The 23,806-nt window shown below is 41.6% G+C and overlaps 1 protein-coding gene across 2 annotated transcripts in view; it reads right to left on the reverse strand.

The window, feature by feature from the left end:
- Positions 1-23,806, reverse strand: part of SCARF2 (scavenger receptor class F member 2) — a 201,916-nt gene that overhangs the window by 41,146 nt on the left and 136,964 nt on the right. For both annotated transcript variants that reach the window (XM_075569026.1, XM_075569025.1), the window contains exons 8-9: positions 19,640-19,757; positions 17,050-17,171 (exon numbers count right to left, since the gene is read on the reverse strand). In XM_075569026.1, the coding sequence (XP_075425141.1) occupies positions 17,050-17,171; positions 19,640-19,757 (240 nt within the window). The remainder of the gene's footprint in view (positions 1-17,049; positions 17,172-19,639; positions 19,758-23,806) is intronic.

The raw sequence follows: 23,806 nt of genomic DNA on the forward strand, positions 1-23,806 counted from the left end.
TCTCTTTCCTCGCTCTGCATAGTTCCTGTTTCCCTGTGTGTGCTGACCTATGCTGTGCGCCCTCTGTGTCCCTGCTGTATCCTGCTCCTGTGTTTACTTTGGATTTCCCTGGCTTTGACCCCTGCTTGTCCTGGACTACCCTGCTCTCTGTACCCATTTGAACCTTGCTACGAACTCTACCATGCTGACCTCTGGAATCCTTGGACCTGGCTTTGTACCCTGACGACTCTACTTTCTGGACCCCTGAACATTGGCACACGGACACGACTATTCTTACGCTTACACCAACAGACGTTGCAAGTATCGTTAACCACTCTCTCTACAGGCCCAGCAACGCTATACCACACTCCAGACTTGCTCCCACTGCTGTGGGTGTGTGGTGTAATACCGTTCCCACCTCAGTACTGGGGTCTTGCCAGGTCTGCGGTCATACAGGCGCGACACACAGAAAGCTGTGGATCATGTCTTGAATAAGGAATTTACTCCTTGGTTCACAAAGTGAAATAAAGATGAAGATACAGTATATTAGAAATATCATGACTACTATTGTGTCATTTGAGAAAAACATATGTACCACAATCCTCTGTGTCTACAACAGTGCATACAAACGTCATATATCCAAACGATTCAGAAGCCCATACATGGCATAGGGATCAGGTAAGTCTATAAGGAAAACAACAACGTTGGTCACTTAAATAGGAAAATCACATTTCAGATAAACCGTAACATGTCAATTCCCAAAGTGAATTGATTCACATGTATCTATATATAAAAAGCCATATGAGCCTTATACAGTATGTGTACATCAATCTGTGGAACATAGAAGATACAGTATGCAGATCAAGTACCGTACATATGATACAAGCATTATAATTACGTCAATTTAATTGAATCATGTACCACCAGTATTAGAACACTTGTACCTGGGGAATACTGGGAAATTCTGGGGCAGTCTCACAGTAAATGTCTCAGCATTGCCTCAACATTTCTGTGAGATTCTTAATGGCCCATCGGATTAACACAGCGGGGGGTTCCTGCAGTCCCATTTCAAACTGCAGTGTTAATCCGATGGGCCATTAAGAATCTCACAGAGGCAATGTGAGGCATTTACTGTGAGACTGCCCCAGATTTTCCCAGGCAAGAGTTCCAGTACTGGTGGCTGAATCTGTATACCATAGATTGTGCATATGTGTAACTAATGACACACAGTATAAACATATACGCAAAGATATACTGTATGACAGACTATTGATGAGTCTAATGTACACAAACAAAAATGGAGAACACTAGTTGAATACATAGACACGAAAACTATAATAGACCTACAGTATGAACAGATAATTCCCTGGTAAAAGAAAGTGCTGTAGTTCTCAATCGGTATTGATTCCCATTAGGCTCATAGTGTTCAAGATAAAAATCCAGTACATTTTACTCTGATTTAGCAGACTCAATCTGTCTACACCGTGAATGGGAATTGGGACATATTCTATGCCCACGCATGAAAAGTTATTTAACCCCCACGTGGACAATTGGTCAAATGTCTTAGTAATGGATGTGTGACATCTTCGTTTTTGATGGACTGAACATGTTCCATAGCTCTCAATTTAATAGCCGTAATGGTTCTAACGACATATCCTTTACCACATCCATACCTCAAATAGTACACCACATATCTGGTGCTGGAATTGATGAAATTATGCCACTTAAAAAAAAACAATTTCAATCTTTTACATTTGAATGTTTTGTCTACAGTCCACATACAGCATTTTACAATGGCCACATTTGAAGAAGCCTTTTGAAAATCCTAAACTGCCTCCAACTATAGATTGTGAGTTAATTAAACTTGGTGATAAATGTGTGGCTTGTGATTTGACATTCCTAACAGCAAATTTAGGACCAGGTAGAACAAATGATTTAAGGTCTTTGTCCAAGCACAACGTATACCAGTGCTTGGAAATTCTTGACCTAATTTGATGTGATTGTTTATTCAATTTTGAGATAAACAATGGAGACCTCTGTTCCCTATTTACAAATTAAATCTCTCTGGTAACTTTTTTTGGTGTGATCAATTGAGATCTATCTGAACAGAGTTCATGGTTAAATGCTTCTTGAATATCTGTATCTCTATATTTTCTGCATGCAAATGGGGATGCTAGATTTTTGGACGGTAGAAAAATGTTTCATCGTCAGAACACAATCGTCTACGACGAAGAACTTGGCTGTTAGGAATCCCTTTAATTAAAGATCTTGGGTGAGTGCTATTAGTTCTCAGAAAACTGTTCTGGGAATTTGCTTTCCAATATACTTCCATTTGAATTTTGGTGTCATTCCATGTCAATATACAATAAAAAATCTAAATAATATATATACGATGGGTATGATATTCAGGAGTGAAAACTAAATTAGATGTATTAATTTTAAGTGTATGTATGAATTCAAATATTGTGTTGTGATCCCCCTGCTATACATGACTTGGATTGGTGAGCACTTTGCCCTCTAGCAATTAATAGTACCCATATATTTGCTGGGATAAAAGTGTGTATTGTCCCTGGTCACTGTGGACACTCGCAACACCAAAGAAATATGACTAATCTGTTGAAGATTTGTCTGTATTTACAAAATATAAAAGCAAAGAGCACTCAGACCCCAAATGAAGAAAAGGGGGCTCTCTCCTCAATATTTGGTGTTACCATCACAAATCCAAACATTAGATCATCACAATTGGTGATGATGCAGTATCTCACCCCTTTATCCCACCGCATGCTTAGTGCTCCAGTTTTTATTCTGCACCAAAGTAAAAAGTAAAAAGAAATGGAGTAGCTGCTTTGAGCAACACTTCTGCTCAGCTTGAGAATGCTAGTTGATGGTGTACAACATAAAGCATTAGCTCCATAATTCACTATACATTAGGTTCCCTTATCAGTTTCTGCTTTAACTTGAGTGGCTCTTAATTCCCCACTTAAAGAGATAACCAGTTCTTTGTTGTTCCTTCCAATAACTTGTTTTCCTGTTATCAATTCAAGCCGGGGTCAATCCCACTTCCTCAGCGCTGACAAGGGAGAAAGGTTTCCCAACATCTGCTTTTTTTATGGTTAGCACTAATTAATCATCCACAGAGACTAAGCAAACATGATCTACGTTCCCATTTAGCTCTAAGCACAAAATACAATATGCTGTAGTTTCCCAAGCAGCCAAGAGGTAAAGGAAGCAATTAATTGGCTTTTTGTAATTCAAAGGCCAGACAAGTTAAATCTTCTAAAGGCCCATCCAATTTGTCATATTGTAACAAATGTAGACATCTGAATGTGGTATTAAATATTGCTGCAGAGAAGACAGTTTATTCTCATCAAAGGTGCAGTTCCACTTACATATACAAGAGTATATAGTTTCTATGCTTAACTGGTAACGTACGGTTGTTGGACAAATGCGACACCACCATCGACTACAGTATCAAAAAATATTTAACGTTTGGAAAGCTTTCGACACTTACAAACTTGAAAACACAAAAACGTATTGACTATTGACAATCTGAGGGCATATGTTTTACGTGGTCCAGGGGGTCCCGCAGAGCTCAGTCACTGGGACCATTCAGGTTGAGAAAAAATTACACTCCAAATCTAACCATTGTCCGGAAGAACAATATAACGAATGTGGCCAGCCTCAATCTCTCTGCCAGTAGAAAGTGGCAATATACTTGGGAGGTGACCTCTTGTTGGCTCTCGGTGTCCCCCATAGTCATCTTTGTAGTTGTAATTCTTATTAAAAGAGTGGTCCCTGTAGCATGGAGCACCTCAGATGGCCAAGGAACGAAATCGACACCTAGAAGGATTGAGGCTTTAACGGCATTAATGTATTCACTCAAGGTTTAATAACTAATAATTTTCTTAGAAAATTTCCCAGTAATTTCTTAGCTCTGTTCAGCAGTATATTTATGTAACTTTTTTAAGATTTAAAGATGCAATCCAAGGGGTACTTAAAAAAAGGTTTTGTTTTAATACTGTATATGCAGCTTTTGGTTACCTTAATTGAAAATAAATTGCCTACTGTATGCTGCTGACTGATTCATTCTCCTGTGATCGATCAACAACGATTCTGCTTCCCAGGGATCACTAAATGGCCGCCTTTCAGTTTCAATCAATCCTTCAGTCAGTGTAACTCAGCAGCTACAATGTATTTCTTATATTACTACGGTAACATTATATAGTGTTACAGTTTGCAGCTCAAACTGCTGGGAATATTGGCAACAAATGATCACAAACAGGAAAGTGTTCCACTGCTGCAGAGGTGTGCTACACCTGCTATAGAAATCAAAGGATGCGCAGCATATTAAACCTCATTAAAAATGCCATTAAGAGTTGAATTAAAAAAAATTAGTATTATCTAATAATCCAGAACTGATTAAATAAACGGTAAACCGCACACCTGTAGGATACTGCATGGATTTCCCCTTTAAATTAAAAAAGTTTAACGTGTATAGTGCAGGATACGTCGCGAGCTACGTAGCTCGCGCCGAAACAAACACTAGGACGCCAATACATATGTGCATAGTGAGCGCGCTAGCACATACACATGCGCTGCAGGGAGACCGGCGCTTCGCAATACAAATACGTTTGTATTTCCCATGCGACGCCGGGTCACAGAGAAGCGCAGAAGCTAGCGCGTTCTTCGATGGACGCAGCCTTAGACCGAAGAGATCTGCCTGAAGCACATTCAGAGGTGTTCTGAGCGCCACAACCATGTGGATTACAGGTTGCCTGCAGTTTCCTAGCTTGAGAACTCTTGCTTAAGAGTTATCTGGAGCAGGCGACAAAGCCGTGTACAATAAAAAAAAGGAAATAATAAACATGGCAAGATTTTCATAACTATTGTTGGAAAGTATTTTTTCTCAATATTTTGCATGCATTAATGTTAGTGAAAGAAAGAACATTGATTTGATTACGTTTTGTCAGTATTTCAATTCTCACGGATTCATCACAGTTTAGTGTATGCAGGATATTATTTTCTCTCTCAACATTGAACCTCTCTCAAGACTATTTGGACCATATTTATTAAGCCGTGCTATGCCAGAAGATACCTTATAGCCAATTTAATTGTACAGTGTCTTCCGGTGCTGGAAGGTGCCTTATGGCACCGCGAAGTAAACATGGTCTATAATGTTTCTGATTCTACTGCATCTCTTGACAGGACCGTCAAGAACCACTTCAGGCTCACTAAATTGTGGTTGTGGTGTATCTCAAGTTAATCCAGTTAACGTAAACAGGCTTCCTAAAGCAAATCTAACTGTGCTAAAAGCAAAGATTTGGACGATTTTATTTCATTGGAAATAATTAAAACGCGTATTTCTTATGGGCCTTTTCTTTTAACAAGAACCTTAGTATATTTGGGGATTGCTGCTTTAAGTAGAGAATCCGCCCCTATGACTTCAGGACCATATATCTATTAAATAACTGTCTATCCTTCTTTATCTGGCCTCCTATTTTGTTTATCATTGCAACTTTCCAGATTTTAGTATGAAAACATCTGTTGCAGTCAACTACTCCTTAAGACTAGAAATCAAATGTAATTCTCAAAATTGTTTATAAAACATATCGCACCCAATTCAGGGGATTGTGATTCATGATCACTATATAGGGCTTGCCACACACATAGGACAGCCGCCGTTCCAGAGCCCAAGCGGTGGCCAGGAACGTTTGCAGAGGCTGTAACACTGCCCCGCACTCGGGGGACCAGGCTGCCAGCACCTCGAGCCGGCTCTTGGTCACCTCAGTCAGGGATCGGTCTGGGATGCTACCTTAGCTCTTACCTACAGTACCTCCTCTATCTCCCTCTCCATCTCCGTACTCCATTCCCCCTCCACAGCGATCACTGCTGTTGGCTCCAAAAGCTTGACAGCATTAAACACTGTGATGGTCGGGGGAGACCATTTCAGGCTGCCCCAGAGGTACTGTAGTGCTGGGGTTCTCCAGGCTGACCTCCTGCCGATTGCCTGGGACCCCTGTATGCAAAAATCTTCTGTGGAACACCTGGTCCTACAGCCCGATCGCTGCACTCTGCTGCCTGCCAACGAGCTCCATAGCTGTGCCGCTGTTAGCGGATGTAGGGACTGCAGGCTGGATCCCTCCTGGAACTCCTGCACAGCCACTTGCTGTTCCTTGGCTGGGGCTAGTCTCACGTAGGCTGTCAGCCCTGTAGCTGGGGAATGTTGCCCCAGAATGGGGTTACTTGAATGGGATATAATGGGGCACTCCATCCGCGGATGGTCCGGTCGGACTTCCCGGGAGCACCGGTTCTCGTGGGCATCCTCTGCCATCTTGGCTGCATCTTCTCCAGCCATCTACTGACTCCGCCATGGCTTTGTAGCTTGGGGAGAGTCAGCGCTCGGTGAGGGTCTGCTAGCTGACATAGTAATGGGTGTTAAGACCCGCGTTTCTGGCTGTGCCTTTGGGTGCACACAGCCCTCCACCATCTTAGTGGACATGAGGCAGGGCACCCACGTGGTGCCCTCCTCAGCCATCACAGTGTCTCTCTCAGCTACAGGGAGTGCCTGGATCTCAGGCACTCTTGCCCCAGCAAAGGAACAGCAAGTGGCTGTGCAGGAGTTCCAGGAGGGAATCCAGCCAGCAGTCCCTACAACCGCTAACAGCAGCACTCTTGCAGGGGTTAGGACCCGCTTCTCTGGCTATGTCTTGTGGGACACACAGCCCTCCCCCATCTTGGTGGACACGAGGCAGGGCAACCGTGTGGTGACCTCCTCAGCCATCACTGTGGCTCTCTCAGCCATGGCGAGTGCTCAGATCACCGGCACTCTTGCGGGGGTTGACGCGCTTCTCTGACTGAGCCCGTGAGGGTGCACAGTCCACCGCCACTGAGGCAGCTACGGTGAATAACACCCAAGAACAGGGTGGTTGCAGGGATCTCTCTCTCGAGTCTGTATGCGCTCAGCCGCGGACGCTCCTGGTCCATGTGCGGCTATCAGAGCCACAAAATCAATTGCCATGGTAGGAACGGCTACTGGAGCAAGCTCTGGAGGGTTAAGGTCTCGAGGGGCTCATTCTCTGGGCGCTTAGCTCCAATGGTAGTGGCCATGACCACTACTGCATCAGCGCACTCAGCTATGCCACTCAAGGTCCTCTTCAAAGACTGTTTTGGGTTGGCTGTCTGTCGGCAGCCCATACCTCGTGCACCGGGCAACAACTGCAAATCGGTCCCAGGTCCAGTAATGTCCTACTGGACTAGCCATCATAGATTTCGTTTGACTAGTACAAGGGGAAACAAAAAGTGAAGTGAAGTGGAATTACTTGTCCTGTGGTCTTAGACCAACTCTGAGCTAAAACCTTCCTGCAAGAAGTTTCAGCACTGAGCCCTAGTGATCCCCACCGCTGCCACCAGAAAAAAGCCTGTCACGAGAGCCTGTTTACGGGTATAAAGTACCATTTACATTTACAAGGCTGACACCCAAATCCCATTTACAGTGATTACACACACATTACTTTACATCACAGAACAATGCTACCACACTAAACTGGGGGGATTGCTAACACAGGGAATACAGTGTTTTACAGACAATGTCTCGATACAGAAGTGTTTTTACATTCCATCCCCAGACATTAAATACATTTGGCTGTATTAAATATTACTGGGGCAGCCAGGTTGCACGGTTTTAGGGTAACTAGCTGGGCTTTTACCGTTATTTAGTGAGGCCAGCTACCTGTACCGTCACAGCCGTGTTGGTCCTTTCTACCTTTATTGGACTTGCAGCTTAGTTTATATACTGTATTACAAGCTTTCGAACCTCTCAAGGTCCGATGAAGGACCCTAAGAAGTTCGAAAGCTTGTAACATCAATTACGTGTTGGTCCGATAAAAGGTATCATATTATCTACTCCCTCACCTTCCTTTGTTACTATAATATATATATATAGAGGTTAAGTAGTAAAAAAAAATACCACTTACTATTTACGCACTCCGCTACGTCTGCTTTTTCTTATATGATTAAGACCATGGGAAGAAGAGTAGAAAAGGAAGGGGTTTTATTCATAAAGTACATTGTGACCTTGACTATTCGTAAATACACCTCAAACAAATAGGAAGGCATGAAAGCATGACATGGATATGAGTTAGTGGAAGTAGTTAAAAAGTAAGTATTTTATGGTTTCCTCTGAGCTCATCCCTCATTTCCCCAGATAATATTTGGTTAGGTCTTTCTGAAGAAAAAAAAAAAAGAAAAAGACCACCGCCTTTCAAAAATATATTTTATTCTCTCTTTCCTTTCTAAAGTTTACTTTTGTTCTGCCGAACGATCGTTGAAAGAAACTTTTTTTTTTTCATGAATAAATAAATAAATAAAAACTGGACTAGTTGTTAATTGTGGACAGGAACTGAGAAAAAACACTCTCTAGCTGATGGTTTAGAGCAGGGGGGCGCAAACCTTTTTCCCTGCACCCCCCTGCCAGCGGTTCCCCTCTTTTGGCGCCCCCCTCCCACCCCCCCTTACCTCGGCTCTGGCGGCATGACATCATGTTGCCATAGCAACGTGACGTCACATGACCTGCTATGGCGACACGTCTAAGAAGCCGCCGGGGCCAAGGTAAGTAAGGTTTACAGAGGCCTTGCAGCTCCCCAGGCACTAAATTTAAGTGCCTTCGGGAAGTGCGCGGGGCCTCTGTAAACCCGTCGCCTCCCGCAATCAGTCTCGCGCCCCCCGTTTGCGCACCGCTGGTTTAGAGCAGTGCTTTTCAACTTTCTGTTCGCAGGCCAAATCCTGTCCTCAAAGGGCCTCAGAGTGAGACTTGCACAATCGGCTCATGTTAAATCAGCAAAACCTATACAATCTTATGTTTTTTTTAAATAAATAAGTTCTGTAGTATTAGATAATACTTACTGGATTTAAAAAATATATATTATTCTTAATTCCATTTTCAATGCGTTTTAAAGCATCCTTTGATTTCTATAGCAGATTTTAGCCCACCTCCCAAGCAGTGCAAGATCATTGCAACACTTTCTTCTTTGGAATAATTTGTTGCTAAATTTCCCAGCAGTTTGTGCTGCAAACTGTAGCAATAGATACGGGTTGCCTTAGTAATATAAGGATACATTTTAGCTGCTGAGTTACTAAATGTTTTTTTTTACTTTTTTCAGTCACCTATCTGTCTCAGCAATTGTTTGTTTTAGTATTTGTTAGTGGTGTTTCATGTTTTTTGTTAGTTACTGTATTACACTATGTTTGTTTTTATATCTTTTCCATGATTGATCATCGACACGAGGAGAGCCCAAGTGGATATCACCCTCCATCTGGTTGTATATATCCTTTTTCATCCAGTACTCCGTGGGGCCAAGCGCCATAGATATAACTTTTCTTTCCTCCAATAGATGCCTTAGTAATATAAGGATAGCTTATATGTAGCTGCTGAGTTACACCGACTGAAGCAGCCATTATGTTAGGCACGGTATCAGGATTTTGACAGATTTATAACAAACGATAACCAGCTTAGGTAAGAATGTAGAATTATACCTTGCCACATGCTTTACATATACAAAGAACAAAAAAAAATGGGGGGGGGGGGGGTGTAGTATTGCTGCTTCAAGCAGCTTAGTATAATATTTCCCAGCGAAATTCAATTTTAACCTAAGGTCCAGAAAGTGTATAGTACACCAGCCATATACATATTTTACATTGTTAATCTTTTATTGAATTACAATCATTTTAAAAAATATCTAAAATTGTATTACAGTAATTTCTACTCAATGTTTTCTGCTCTGGGCCCTTTGGAGTACCAGTTGATGACCGCTAGTTTAGATGAGCACATCAACAGGGGAGAAAGAGCGGCTCAGTGAGTAAAGACACTGACTCTGATAACCATGGCACTGAGTATAAAGGGGAGCCTGGTTCAATGCCTTGTGTCTGCTCCTTGTGACCACAGGCATCAAAAACAAAGGGCAGCCACTGTAAAAATCCTATGTACAATGCTGTTTATCATGTGCCATATTGTAATTGGGAACCACTTTGTGTCCCATTGAGAGAAAGACTCTATATGAAATACAGTGGTTATAACTAAAGACTGACAGTATACATACAAGAGGCTTTTCAACATATTTCTTTTAAACCAAAATAATGCATATATTTTCCCAAAGACTAAAGATCTCTTCTTATCTGTCGAATGTGATGAGAAAAATGTACTTATTGTTGCTCAGTCAACATTATTAATGTATTTAAAGTTATTTCCTTTCCTTCTCTTCCAATCTCCCTAACTGGTATGCAGCCAGAGGAGGGGTTGAAGTCTGGTTTATCTGTTGCAGAACGCAGACATTCACGAAGCCGATACCAGTACAGCCAAGTAAGATTTCAAGCTAGCAATATCAGCAAAGTATTATTATCTAAAATGTGTTGTGTAATGCTGCAATAATTATGCGCCAACAACCAGGGACTCATCTGTGTAACTGAAATGTGTTCAATTTTTGGAGACTGCAGCCATGTTTGGATGAAGATTCTTGCACAATTTCTCTCTCTCTTTTCATATGAAATCTTTACGTTTGCATTTTAAATTTGTCTCTGCCGTGGGTTTTACCTTTTTACCGAGTGGTGATCATTTTGAGCAGCATGGATAAGTATTCTTGTCTGGGAGATCTAAAGGCGCCATAAAGGGTCATATTTACTTATCAGTGTTGGGCAGAAAACAACCTTTTCTAAAGAGTTTAACAGCATATTTGTTTTTTTTCCCTACACAATTCTAACCATGCTAAAAGCAAATGTTTGCCTGCTGTTCTTAGGAACCTCTGAATGGGAAAGTGTTTGTAGCAATCAAGTATTGTCTTTACCCTTATCCTAGGCTGTCCTTATCAGAGATAATTAAGATAAGGGGAGGGGGAATGAGGCTGGACTGGTTGTCGAACATACCTTGACATCACACAAAAGGGAGCAGCCAGAGGCAGGGGTGTAGCTATAGCAGCTGGGGAGAGCTGGGAACCGGCGGCAGTAACCAGAGTCCTGGCAGCTGGGCCCAGCCTCTGGTTGCCGCTTCCGGGCCCCAGATCCCCTCCAGCTACTGCCTCCTCTTCCCATGTCATTCTCTCTCTCTCTCTCTTGCGCATTGAAAGTTGGGTGCACCTAGAAGTCAGGCCCGGCCTCTGGCACACACCAGCAGTAGAGAGAGGCTTGGCATGGGAATAGGAGGCAGCAACTAAGGAAACCAGAGGCTCGGCAACTGGATGTAGAAGTTGGGTCTGGCCTCTGGACGGGTTCAACTTCCAGCACCAGCAGGCCAGGCCCCCCAAAGCCACCGAGCCGGGACACTTATCCCGCCTTTCCACCCCTGTCGGCGGCCTTGACTGTCAATACAGCTTAATAAATATGGCCCCTTAAAGATGCAATCCCACAATCGCCCAGTTGAATTTCTTGGAGGCCTCTGAATGGGGAAGTGTTTTCTTTACTCTTATCCCACCATGTTCTTATCAGAGAACCAATAAAGAAAAGGGATGGGGGGGACTGTGGCTGTATAAGTACTAGCTGGGTGCTCACGGACATCACACAAAAGAAAGTAACCAGAGTAATTTGAACCCTTCCCAAGTATAACTTTAAAAAATACTTATAGTTGCATATTTGTGTAAACAATTTATTAATTACTCAGGCAAGACCCCATAAACAAGTCACTGGAATTAGGTCACTTTGGTTTTGGGAGGTATTGCTCCTTTAAATCCCACTCATGTGAATGGGCTGTAAGGTGTTTTCCAGCCAGGAAAGGGTTTTACAGTTTAACACTGATAAGTAAATATGACCCTTTATGGCGCATTCATTTGAATGGGGCAGTTCGAGGTCTTCCAAATGGAAGGCGTCTTCGCAAATACGGCCCTTCGTTTGTAATCTCTTCACTACCGTCAATGATCCTCTTGTCTTACTCAACATCAGTTTCTGAATAAGTGATTGCCAAGATGACTTAACCACAGTCAGATCATGTGTTCTGCTTTTTATGCTGACACCAGATAGTTTGTTTATAATGTACAATGCCATTTGTGAGGCAATGACAAGAGGACGCTGCATTTTCCATCAATTCTACAAGAAATTTGCAGACTCCAGATCATTTTATCTGCGGCATGAAACATTTACCATAACCCACAATACAGTAAATACTCTTATTCTCTCCTCCAAAAAAAAAAAGTGTATTTGAGTTATGTATGAAACCCTGAAATAAATAGGGAGAGAGGATCATGACTCTGCATATAAATAGCCAGAATTAAGGCGCGTGGGTTGTAAATTGCAGGTTAATAATTATACCGATCTGTTTATTAAATAAATGCTCACAAGTGGTTATTTTCTTACATTTCTGTAGAAGTGTTGGGTGACTTGTTATTGCCATTTAGAGCTATTCATAGTAGCGCTATCTTAGATTGTAAGCTCTTCGGGGCAGGGACTCCTTTGTCTATTGTTACTTGTATGTCTGAAGCGCTTATTCACATTGTCTGTTATATTATTATTACTATTATTAAGCGCTATATAAATAAAGATATACATATATACATAAATTAAAGAGAAGGTGTATGCTGTAGGTGATGCAGTTACAGTATTGTAATAAGGAAACTGGCAGCAAAACCACCAGCCTACAGTATTCACATACGTTATGCAAATAAACAGCCGGAAAGAAGCACATTTCAGAAGAGTTGCCGGAACAAGAGGTGCATGTTCTGAGGCTGCAGGACAACAGCCTCGGGAAAGGTGATTATGTACTTCTACAGGGAAAGGGTCATGGATTCCTGGAATAGTCTCCCAAATAGAGGTGGTAAAGGCTAATACTGTGCTTGGGGAAGACACAAAGCTATGCTAAATATGAGTCTTTAGAACAGATAGGAAAATGGGCAGAGTAAGCCACAGCAATATGTGTGTGTGTGTGGGGGGGGGGGGTGGGGAGCCCATCTGGGTTTTTTCCTGAGAATGATTGTTCCAGTTGGAAATATATGTTGTCCAGTGCTTGTCAATGGTTTTTGAACCATTGACCATTGACCTGATGGCAGGTCACTTGGTGGACCTGTAGTATATAATACTGGTAATTCTGTATAATGGTAACTGAAAAAAAGAAGCACAGACAGAAAGAGCCTCTCAATGCTAGGACAGCGGTGCGTAAACTGGGGGCGCTAGATTTTGGGGGGGTGGCGTTATAAAGGTCCTGCGCTCTCCCCCAGGCATTTAAATGAAATGCCGGGGGACAGCGCAAGGCCTTTATAATATACTTCCCTTCCAGCGCCGTGTCGTCCTGGTAACCCGGCGTCAAATGACGTGACGTCACATGACACCGCGCATCATTTGACGCCGGGGTCGAGCGGGGGGGGGGGGGGGGGGCGAGGCGCAGAGGAGAGCAGGCAGGGGTGCGCATGGGGATAGGATATTCTTTGAAGTATATTGGGCAGAATAACCAAATGCACTTACAATATTGCAACATTCACAAACAGCTCATCAGTTTTAGTCCGGGAGCCTGCGAGGTGTCCTTCAGATAAATAAACTGAACAGTTAACACATACTGTATGCATGCCCCTGACGAAGTGCTGAGACATTGAACGAATCTGCGTTGGATAAGAGACACTGAAGCCACGGAGAGACGGAGTAAAAGAGTGCAGAGAGGAGAAAGTGAAGCAGAGAAGAACTGGGGCGGGGGGAGGGGGTAAGAGTGTGGGATAGGCTAGACCGGCAGGTCCCGGGCACATCCACAGAGGCTCACACACACCACACCGCTCAGACTCTGAAATACAGCTCGCAGGCTCCAGGACTGAAACTAATGAGCAGTTTGTGAAAGTTGCAATATTGTACGTGCATTTACACATATTCAAAGAATATACTACACTAGGAGGCTCTTTCTGCCTGCGCTTCTTTTTTTTCAGTTGCTGTTTATAATTGCTAGCCCGGGAGCAGCTCAGAAGTAACCCATTACAAGCAAACTGATCAATATAATAATAATTGTATTTTCTTGTATGGTGCTGACAGTGTACTGTACGCAGAGCTGCACATAAAATATTTGCAGGCACAAGTCCCTGCATCGTATATCGTACAATCTGTGTTTTTGGTGCCTGAGGCACAGGGAGATAAAGTGACTTGCCCAAGGTCACAAGGAGCCGACACCAGGATTTAAACCAGGCTCCCCTGCTTCACACTCAGTGTCATTGTTTTTCAGTCAGAGCCTTTACTCACTGAGGCACTTCTTCCCAATAAATGTATGTACAGTACAGAGTAATATATTCTTTATACTTTCATACACTTACATATATGTAAAATTATCTTTTATTGGATCATATTTTATTGCGGTTTAAAACATATATATCAGAGCACAGTACAATTGGGTTATGTATACCTAAAAATATTATAATACTAATAATAACTTTATTTCATATAGCGTGCTCGCACAATGGGACTCAAAGGCCTTTCACAATTACAGTACAGTGCATAGAATTTTTACAGACAGGTCGTACTCAGAAAATCTATGATTTTGGTGCCTGAGGCACAGGGAGATAAAGTGACTTGCCCAAGGTCACAAGGAGCCGACACCGGGAATTGTACCGGGCCCTGATTCAAACTCAGTGTCATTGTTTATATTCTGTGTCTTTACTCGCTGACCTGCATCTCCTCCGTTATATATTGTTCAGGCAGCGTGGAATTTAGAACATCTAATCTGTTTATTAATTTGACCTATTACACTTCAAAAACCACACCTTTTCATTTTTAATCCTGTATATTGGGAATGTAAAAACAAAAACAAACAAAAGGTGTGTGTGTGGCGAGCAGGCGCATTTTAAGTGAAGCTTCTTTGTGTTTTGTCACTGAAATTGTAATTATACTCTCAAAAGTTTTTCATTCAATCAAAAACATCAAAATCAAAATATAATTTCAGCGACAAAACACAAAGAAGTTTCTCTTAGAATGTGCTCACTGTTTTAACATTTCCCTTTTAAAATCTACCAGCGATTATCTGCTATTCAACCGGTTCTAATATGGAAAAGTTGCCTTAATCCGACCTAACAAATTGCCCCTGTGATCTTTCAAAACTTGATTGTATTTTTGGTTATACCTTGACGTTTGGTATGCAGGCTTACGACGCTTTGGCCAAAGGGTTTAACTAAATAACCAAGTAATTACTATTATTATTGAAGTATTTAAATGTTATACTTATTCCCATATATGTTTTGTCAATTTGATGTAGCATTGGGCAGCCCTGTCTTTTGTTGTATGCATTTGCCTCGCTCAGTAGCACTCATTTTGGCATAAATATATATTCCTGATGTGGTGGGTGTAGGAGTTTCAGCTAACTGGGAATGTGTGTGTTTTAATCTTTCAAAACTTGACGCACTAATCTTTGTTATTGAAGACCAATAAGAAATTTTTTTGTGCCAAGTTGTGAAAGTTGTTGGGCTCATATTACTCATCATTGGTTTTACATATTGCTTGGGTAATGCAATAATTGGGGAAGGACTTGGATACATGTTAATTGCTTGTTAAAGTCTTACTTATCTACTTTAAGAAACATTTAATATGTTTTCTATTCCTCTACATACAATAATTTATCACAACCTAAGTTGCTATGATCCATTATATATTAATCGGCTTTTTCATTGCAGATTGCCTTTTTTTTTATACATAATGCTATTATACATTTACAAGAAATGCTCATGTTTTGTTCTTTCAGTGTGTGTGTCCTCACTTCTGCGCGTGCGCGCCATGCACCGGACGCCTCTGCACATGTGCGCCGGACACCTCTGCGCATGCGCGCCATGCTACGGGAAGCAAACACAGGCCACCCTCGTCCCTTCCGTTACACTACATCCGTCACCATGAAGGAGATTTGTGCTAGGAAAGATTTACTAGGTGCCAGCAAAGAAGTTTCACTTCAAAAATAAGTCAACCCCAACCATACAACCTACTGTAAGAAGTGCAGTGTGGTCTACATGGGTTACTTACTGACCAAGGATCTCATAGTCATAGGTAAATACAATCTTCCCAATACAACAGCTGGTATGGTAAATAAAGTGAGAGAAAAGCATGTCTGACCATGAGACACACTAAAAACTCACTCATCCAAACATTTTGAGGAGAAGAAAAGGGAATATGATTGAAACTTAAAACATATGAAGGATTTCAACAAGGTACAGGAAGGAAGCATATTTCAGAGAAAGAGAATCGTTGGACCAACGTCATGCTCTGAAGCTGGTGGGTGGTAGGCTCAGGGGACATGTAAGGAAGTACAGTACTTCTTCATGGAAAGGTGGAATTATGAAACAACAGAGATGGTAAAGGTTAAAACAGTAAGGGAATTAAAAAATGGCAGACATACTGCAAGGCTAACCGAAATATGACAGAAAGCCATGGATCAAATAGGGCGATACAACAGAGAGGAAAATAGGCAGACTAACTGGGCCAAGAAATGATCTAAAGTCAAATGTTATGTTCTTACATGTAATTTACAAGCAGATTTCAAGTGCCTGCTTCTCTATGTAACATGATTGATAGTAACGTTGACTTGTCTTTTTTTTTCTAGAAGCTTAAAAAGTAATTGTTAACCATGGATACAACAAGACTGCTGACAACAAGGATTGTTCCGAGAAGTCATTGTTATTACAATACACAATATTCATGATGAAGGAAATAAACCGTGTACAAGAGATGAACATTTTCCAGCAGAAATGTTGTAAAACAAACAAAAAAAAAAAGGACATAAAAAGTGTTAGGGGGATTGGGGGGCAGATTATGCCGATAAGTGGATAATGTTTCTTTCTCTGTAAGCATGGTACGGTAAATAAATAAAATGGATTAGAGTAAATATGGTAACTGAATAAAAAACGAAATGAGGCAAAGAAATAATGTTAAAAATGAATTGTTTGACCAGGCATGAAAAATTGATGAGACTCCGAGGGCCAAATGGTGATATTTCTGTGTGTACTGGAAGTCTGAAAACACGGATTTTGCATACTCCATGTGGGATACTGTAATACTTCACTCAAGTGGAGTCATCTATTCCATTCGAACACCGTGTAGGTTCATTGGGAAAACAGCTTGGCAAAACAGAATAAATAATCTTACCCACAACTTTTGGCAGCTTCTGTCTGCGCAGCGGAATTTGAGGCAGCTTCATGCTGATTCGGCTGAAGCGGCCACAGAAGCGACGGGGAGATTTCTTAGTTCTTACCTGGTCTTGATTCCCACTGCAAAAACCAAACAAGTTAAAGGATTAGACGAAAGGTGCATATTTGACTTTGCTAAACAGTAAGGGAAAATCAAAAGAAGTGCTTTCTTGGCTTGGTCGGTGGTCAGTAAGAATGTATGAACAGGAGAAAGACTAGAGGTATGTACAGGTATGTACAGGTATGTACAGGTATGTAGCCGGCCAAGATACAACCTTATGTAAACAATGTAACAATCTAATTAGCATTTTTAAATTAATATAACCCTGCTAAAAGCAAAGTGTGGCCTTTTTTTTGTTTCTCTGTAAATGAATAATAAGTTGTATTAAGGGCTTATGAATGGGGGAGTGTTTGTCAATCAAGTGTTTTGGGTACTCTCAGCCCCCCGTGTCCTTATCAGAGAGCCAGTAAAGATAAGGATGGGGGTGAGAGGGGGCTCTGGTTGTACAAACTTTTGTACATCAGAGAGGAAGTTGAACCCCTCTCAATTTTTGGCTCACTAGTTTTACAAACGAAATGAAAACATTTCGGTAAAAAATGTTGCATGCGTTAGGAAATGGCACCCGTATTACCATTCATTTAAACAAAGCGGTGTTAAAGCAGCCGTCCAAGCTGTTATTTTCTTATTTTTCCCTTTAATATGTGCATCAATACAATCCACACAATGATAAGTAATTAGCTGAGTTTCCGATCAATCAGTTCTCCTGAGATCGATCAGCGAAGATTCGGCTCGGGGGTTCACTAAATGGCTGTCTGTGTAGCATAAGAGGATCAAAGATGCAAAGTTCTGTGGGGAAGATCATGTGACCAGGCAGTCACTAGATAAAATTGGTGCACTGCTAGAGAGAGGGCAGGGCTCAAAAAGGGGTGTGCCAAAGCCTGTTTCAGAAGAGGACGGGGATGTGACTTTGTAAATGGTTGCTATAGAAACAAAAAATGCATGTTACAGTAAAATACATTAAAAATGTAATTCACAATTGTTTTAAGAAAAATAAATGTTACAAGTATTTTCTCATAGTACAGAATTCATTTATTTAAAAAAACACATGTAGAATATTGCTTGGTCTGCAGCTTTAAAGCGGCAATGTTTATTTTTTTACATAGAATTGAAGCAGGGGGGTCTCCGGAGCTGAACCTCATTCATTTCAGTTCCGGGGACTGTGCGGTTCCCCAGATACTTAACTCCATAGGGGGGTGCCGGTATTCGACTTGTAGGATTCACGTAATGGCGGAGTTTCAAATCTCCCGCTCTCTGCGGGTATTAGGAAGCCGTGACATCATCAGCTGTGACGTCTTCGGGATCAGCTTCCTATTGGCCCGCGTGACACGGGAGCTTTAACCTTTGCCATGATACCGGCACCCCCTTTAGGGTTGTGTATCTCGGAAAGCAGGGGGTCCTGGAGCTGAAATTAATGGGGTTCAGCTCCGGAGACCTCCTGCACTCGCCTAAAGAAATTCAATATGATATTTATTAATACAATCCAGCAAGTCACATAGAAAAAATGACAAGGGACTATTGTGGCTCAAATTATCCCCCATTTTGTCTGTGATTTGCTGGATGGTATAAATACATGTTATATTGAATTACTTTAGGCGAGTGCTGCGGATTCCTCTCTTTATATATACTCTCCAGGACCAGTTGGTTATCTTGGTATTCCTGCTCGCACCCCATGGAAAGCAAAGTATTTGTTATTCTATGCTTTTGTGTGCACCACGCATTTTTGTTTACACACACACACACACACACACACACACACACACACACACACACACACACACACACACACACACACACACACACACACACACACACACACACACACACACACACACACACACACACACACCACACACCCCTTAACGTAACAATGGCCCTCATAACACTGTAATTGCCACATGTTGAAGTTTGTCTGAATAGATATTATAAGTTGACCCAGTTAAAAAAATTCCTATATTAAGCACCCATTGCCCACAGGAAGAAAAAAACTCCTGAGCAAGGAGTCTCACAAATCTTTCTAGTCTATATTGATTGACTGAATAATTTCATGTCTTCATATATTTGCAACTTTAAGCTTGACTGCACATCTACAAAATAACAAGTATAACAAATAACACTTCTACTGAATATATATTACATATTGCTTTCGCTTGAATATGGATAGGGTCTTGCACATACGGCATCTGTGAAATGAAGATAAATGTGCAGCAAAGATCAGAGTTGAGTTAAAAAGTTAATGAGTGAGGACCGTGAACCCAAATGCTACTGAACCTAGAGCTTCTGTCCAAAAAAATGACGGCCCATACGTTCTAAGCCGTCTTCTGCCACCCACCACATTTTGGAGCTGGAAGAACCCTTACAGCCAATTCAAGTCAATGGGCTGGACAGTGTCTGCCAGGACTGGAAGATGCCTTATGGCCGTATACTGTTTAGAAAACATGGCCCTAAATGTTATAAGGCTATGTGCTGTTGAAAGATAAGACACACTTACCCAGCTGATTCCTCTTTCTTGCGGCAGACACAACAGCAACATAGCAAAGATAGGAGGAGAATTAGCAGTAATGCCACTAGTGCCCCAGCTCCTATTACTCCCATACGCTGATTGGCTTCTGAAAAAGTGAGAGCAAATACATAGTTATTAAGTAGACATGACAAGTCTCTTTGTAGCATGCAGATACTGGCCATAAACATGACTAAACACAACTGGGAAAGTGGTTGGTGATTATGATTGTTTGCAGTGCAATTTATATACATATTTAGCAGGCTTCATTACCCCCGCCCCCCCTGTTGTGTTATGATATTATATTGTGATATTCTGTAACAACCCTGACATTGAATGCTATGGATGCTCTAATATTCTGCATTATAAGTACAAGGCTGCCCTATTATTTGGGGCGTAGGATCTATTATGTATAACGTTTAAGAATATATAACCCATTTTCTATAGCCAATCGTCTCAGTACTTAAATCTTATTTAAGATATACCATACAGTACATTTATTACAGTTAATTCAGGACATCAAATGGGAGGACGATTATACAATCTCCCAATTACCCAAAGGGGTTTTAATATTAATGGAATTCAATCTATCCCAACTCATAATTATTATTTCTTGGAAGGGGAATTTTATCTCCAAAAACATGGAACAACCATGGGCACGAATTTTGACCCATGTATATGGAATACACATACAGTGCAGATGCAGTCAACCTCCTGGCAACCGCCTGGCAACCTGTGGGGCGCTACCGTGTCTGTAATCACACGTTAGTCACACCCCTCACGCGGCTGATTCAAACCAATAGCTGTTTCTCCGGTTGGTGCGTTGTGTACTGTATGTCGCACTGCAGTGCGCCATGGGTTGCAGTAATGTTGGCTACAGCTGTATCACTTGAACAATAAAATCTTTCAGAAGAATATTGCAATATGGTCAAGTTTGACAGACAATATCATCTTTTTATCTGGAAAGGGGTGAAACGGACTTAATAACTAGTGACTCAATATTCCTAGTAGCAATGATCTGAAGCTTCAGTTTAGGTCTAGCGGCAGTCCACATAAACCAACATTTTTAAATGTGGAATTATTCCATCTGGGTGACCAAACCATCCACATGAAAAATGATAGAAAGTCTGTGGACTGTAATAAATACCTAGATGCCAAAAGGGGTCACCATCCTAGATGGATTCGAAATATCTCATTTGTACAATTCCAGAGAATATGTTGTTATGATTAAAACAGAAAGGCCAGTGGATCATACAAAATGACACAACAATTAGTGCAATACCCGTAATTGTTGTTATGATTGCTCCAGGGACAGAGATTTTATTGAAACATTTGAACTTCTGAGATTTTGTGCTAGGAACTAGTGACTCTGCTCTAATCATAGAGTCTTAATAGAGCAATAGCACTTAACAGAGATGAACTCCTACAGAGATAAAAACAACACGGACCACCAGAAACCATGTGTCACAAGATATAAGAGGGTGGCTGCCAGATTAGGAAAATACTAAGTATTGCACCATTTTACAGAAAGGTAACATTCTAGACAAAGTCCTTCCAAAGACTTTTAAAGGTTAACATCAGGAAAAATAGGAGCCTCGGGGATGTACTGATGCAGCCATGAGTATCCGAACACTTGCTTGGGAAAATCTGGGGAAATACCCCAATAACTATACCAAATGATCAAGGGTTTAATAAAACTTTCTTATTTTTGTTTTTTTACCCTTCTTAGAATATTCCTGCACACTCAGTATTTGTTTAATTGTAATAAAATTGGCAGAGTGCAATAATCTGGGGTTCTTTTCTGACCACCCTTGATCATTTGGTATAACTGTCGTTTCCTCCCCATGCACCCCACTACATACATAATACACAAGTATTAAGGTTGAGCATTTGACCATATTTTCCTCTCATGCAATACCCCAGTAATGCTGCAACATTTCTGTGACATTTCTGTAGACAGACTAATGGCCCATCGGATTAACACAGCGGGGGTCCCTGGCAGTCCCATTCAAACTGAATGAGACTGCCAGGGACCCCCGCGGTGTTAATCCTATGGGCCATTAGTCTGTTTGCAGAAATGTCACAGAAATGTTGCAGCATTACTCGGAGATTGTCCCAGATTTTCAAAGGCAAGTGTTCGGATACTCGCGGCTGCATCGGTACACCAACATGCCCACTCATGGTTACCCACGAGACATACCGGTTGTTTTAAGAGTTTCGCTCCCAAAATGTGCCCCCTGCGAACTTTTAGATCGGCAAGAGCACAAAGTTATTGTATCAAGGAAAACAGGGAAGACTTTATCAATCTGTCAATACTGTATATGCACCGTAGAAGTGCACGTCATCCATCTATTAGAATGTCCCTGTCAAAAAACAATATGTAGGGAGGAGAAAGATTTTTTTTGAAACTAGGTCCCTAGAACGCAAAGAAATGTTGAGAAAGTTTTTTTTTTTTTTTTAATTTTTTACAACGTAGCTTTTTGAAACACTTAGATGTTACATGTTACAGAAGGAGAGTGATGTGTTAATAAACTATCAGCACTATAGACCTATGTCACGATATAGCCATGAATAAGTTACACATTGTGTGACCTATGGCAGCCAAGGGGTTAGCCAGAAAAAGGGAGCTGTCTCGCTCTGGCAGTGAGGGGCTGTGTCCTACAGAAGTTACTGTTTAGTGAGGCTTAATTTGCAGGTACAGTTATGCAAACAGATGTGTATGTTTAAGGCGGAGGGAGCATCAATGTGTAATTGAAAAGTGCTATGTGGGAAAGCTTCAAAGGCGGTTAAAATAGTCTTCGTTTTGTACAACCCTCAGAAGTGAAATGTATATGGATTGTGACAGTCAGATATTCCTTCTATGTCAGCAGAAGATTAGAACGTGTTCTACTCCAGCAAGGTGGGGTTAATTTCTGCTGACAGCATCTTCCAAGCGCGACTAGCTAATCTGAGTTGCATGGTATAAAAAGGCAGGTTACAAAGGGGCTTATTACGTGTAATATGTGTATGACAGGGAAGAGGTCTGGAATATGAAGACGCTGGAACAACGAATCGGGTAATTACAAAGCGAGGGCAATTGAGCATTTTATACTTCTTAATTCAATTTGGAAAAAAATTATTGCTGGCTTCCAAGATCCCAGACTGTAAAATTGTCCATAGTCAGGGCTCACCCACAGGGTCTCTCATAGAATCATACAGAAATTGGATATACAACGTAAGGCCTGAAACTCACATTTTAGATTTATCTTGGAGTTACACTACCTGTGTTAATCTCACATTTTCTGCCCACAAACCCCAGACATTCGAGGTGTCTGTACACAACAGCTTAACTTGGTAGATACAGGTTTTGTTTTATAATAATAATAGTTTTTTCTTGTATTGCGGCGACAGTGCACACAGCAGTATCCATAGAATTTTGAAGTCACAATGAGTACTTGCCCCATAGAGCTTGCAATCTAAATTTTGCTGTCTGAGACCCAGGCAGATAAAGTAACTTGCCCGGTCACAAGTAGCTGAGACCAGGATTTAAACCAGGCTCCCCTGCTTCAACGGACTGTGCTTTTCACCCACTGAAGTACAGTATGCGTGGATCGCTCTCAATCTGTAATCCGATTGCCGAGATGGTCCCTGTGTCCTCCTGTTGTAAGAATACTGCCCCTGAAGTGCAGGAACGGGTTCAATGTGCATCAGCATCTCTGGTGTTTCCTGCAGCTCCAGTGGTTCCATCGTTGGCCATTTAACATAGAGTAAATGGCCACAACCAGGCAAGTTCCAATTTGCGTTGAAATGGTTAAATCCTACATGTGGATCCACTAGCAAGAAGGACTAAAAGATGCGAGATGATATACTGTACTGTAATGTAACACATTATTATCTCCAACGTGCCACACAGAAAACTATGAAATGCTGGCGTGAACATGAAGTCCATTTCCAACTTCTCGTGACTTTACAATTGCACATCTTATACTATATTAGTGAAAGCACTGTATGTTTGCATGCATGCCTGCCTGGATGTCCGGTGTCCCTAGGGGAAATCTCATTGGTCCCTTGGCCCGCCCGCCCCCGCACACCTCTCATTGGCCTGAGGCGGAGTGACGGGCCAAAGGACACACAGGGACACACACACACAGGGACACACACACACAGGGACACACACAC

Source organism: Ascaphus truei, chromosome 13, assembly GCF_040206685.1.
Source record: "Ascaphus truei isolate aAscTru1 chromosome 13, aAscTru1.hap1, whole genome shotgun sequence".
NCBI classification, from domain to species: domain Eukaryota; kingdom Metazoa; phylum Chordata; class Amphibia; order Anura; family Ascaphidae; genus Ascaphus; species Ascaphus truei.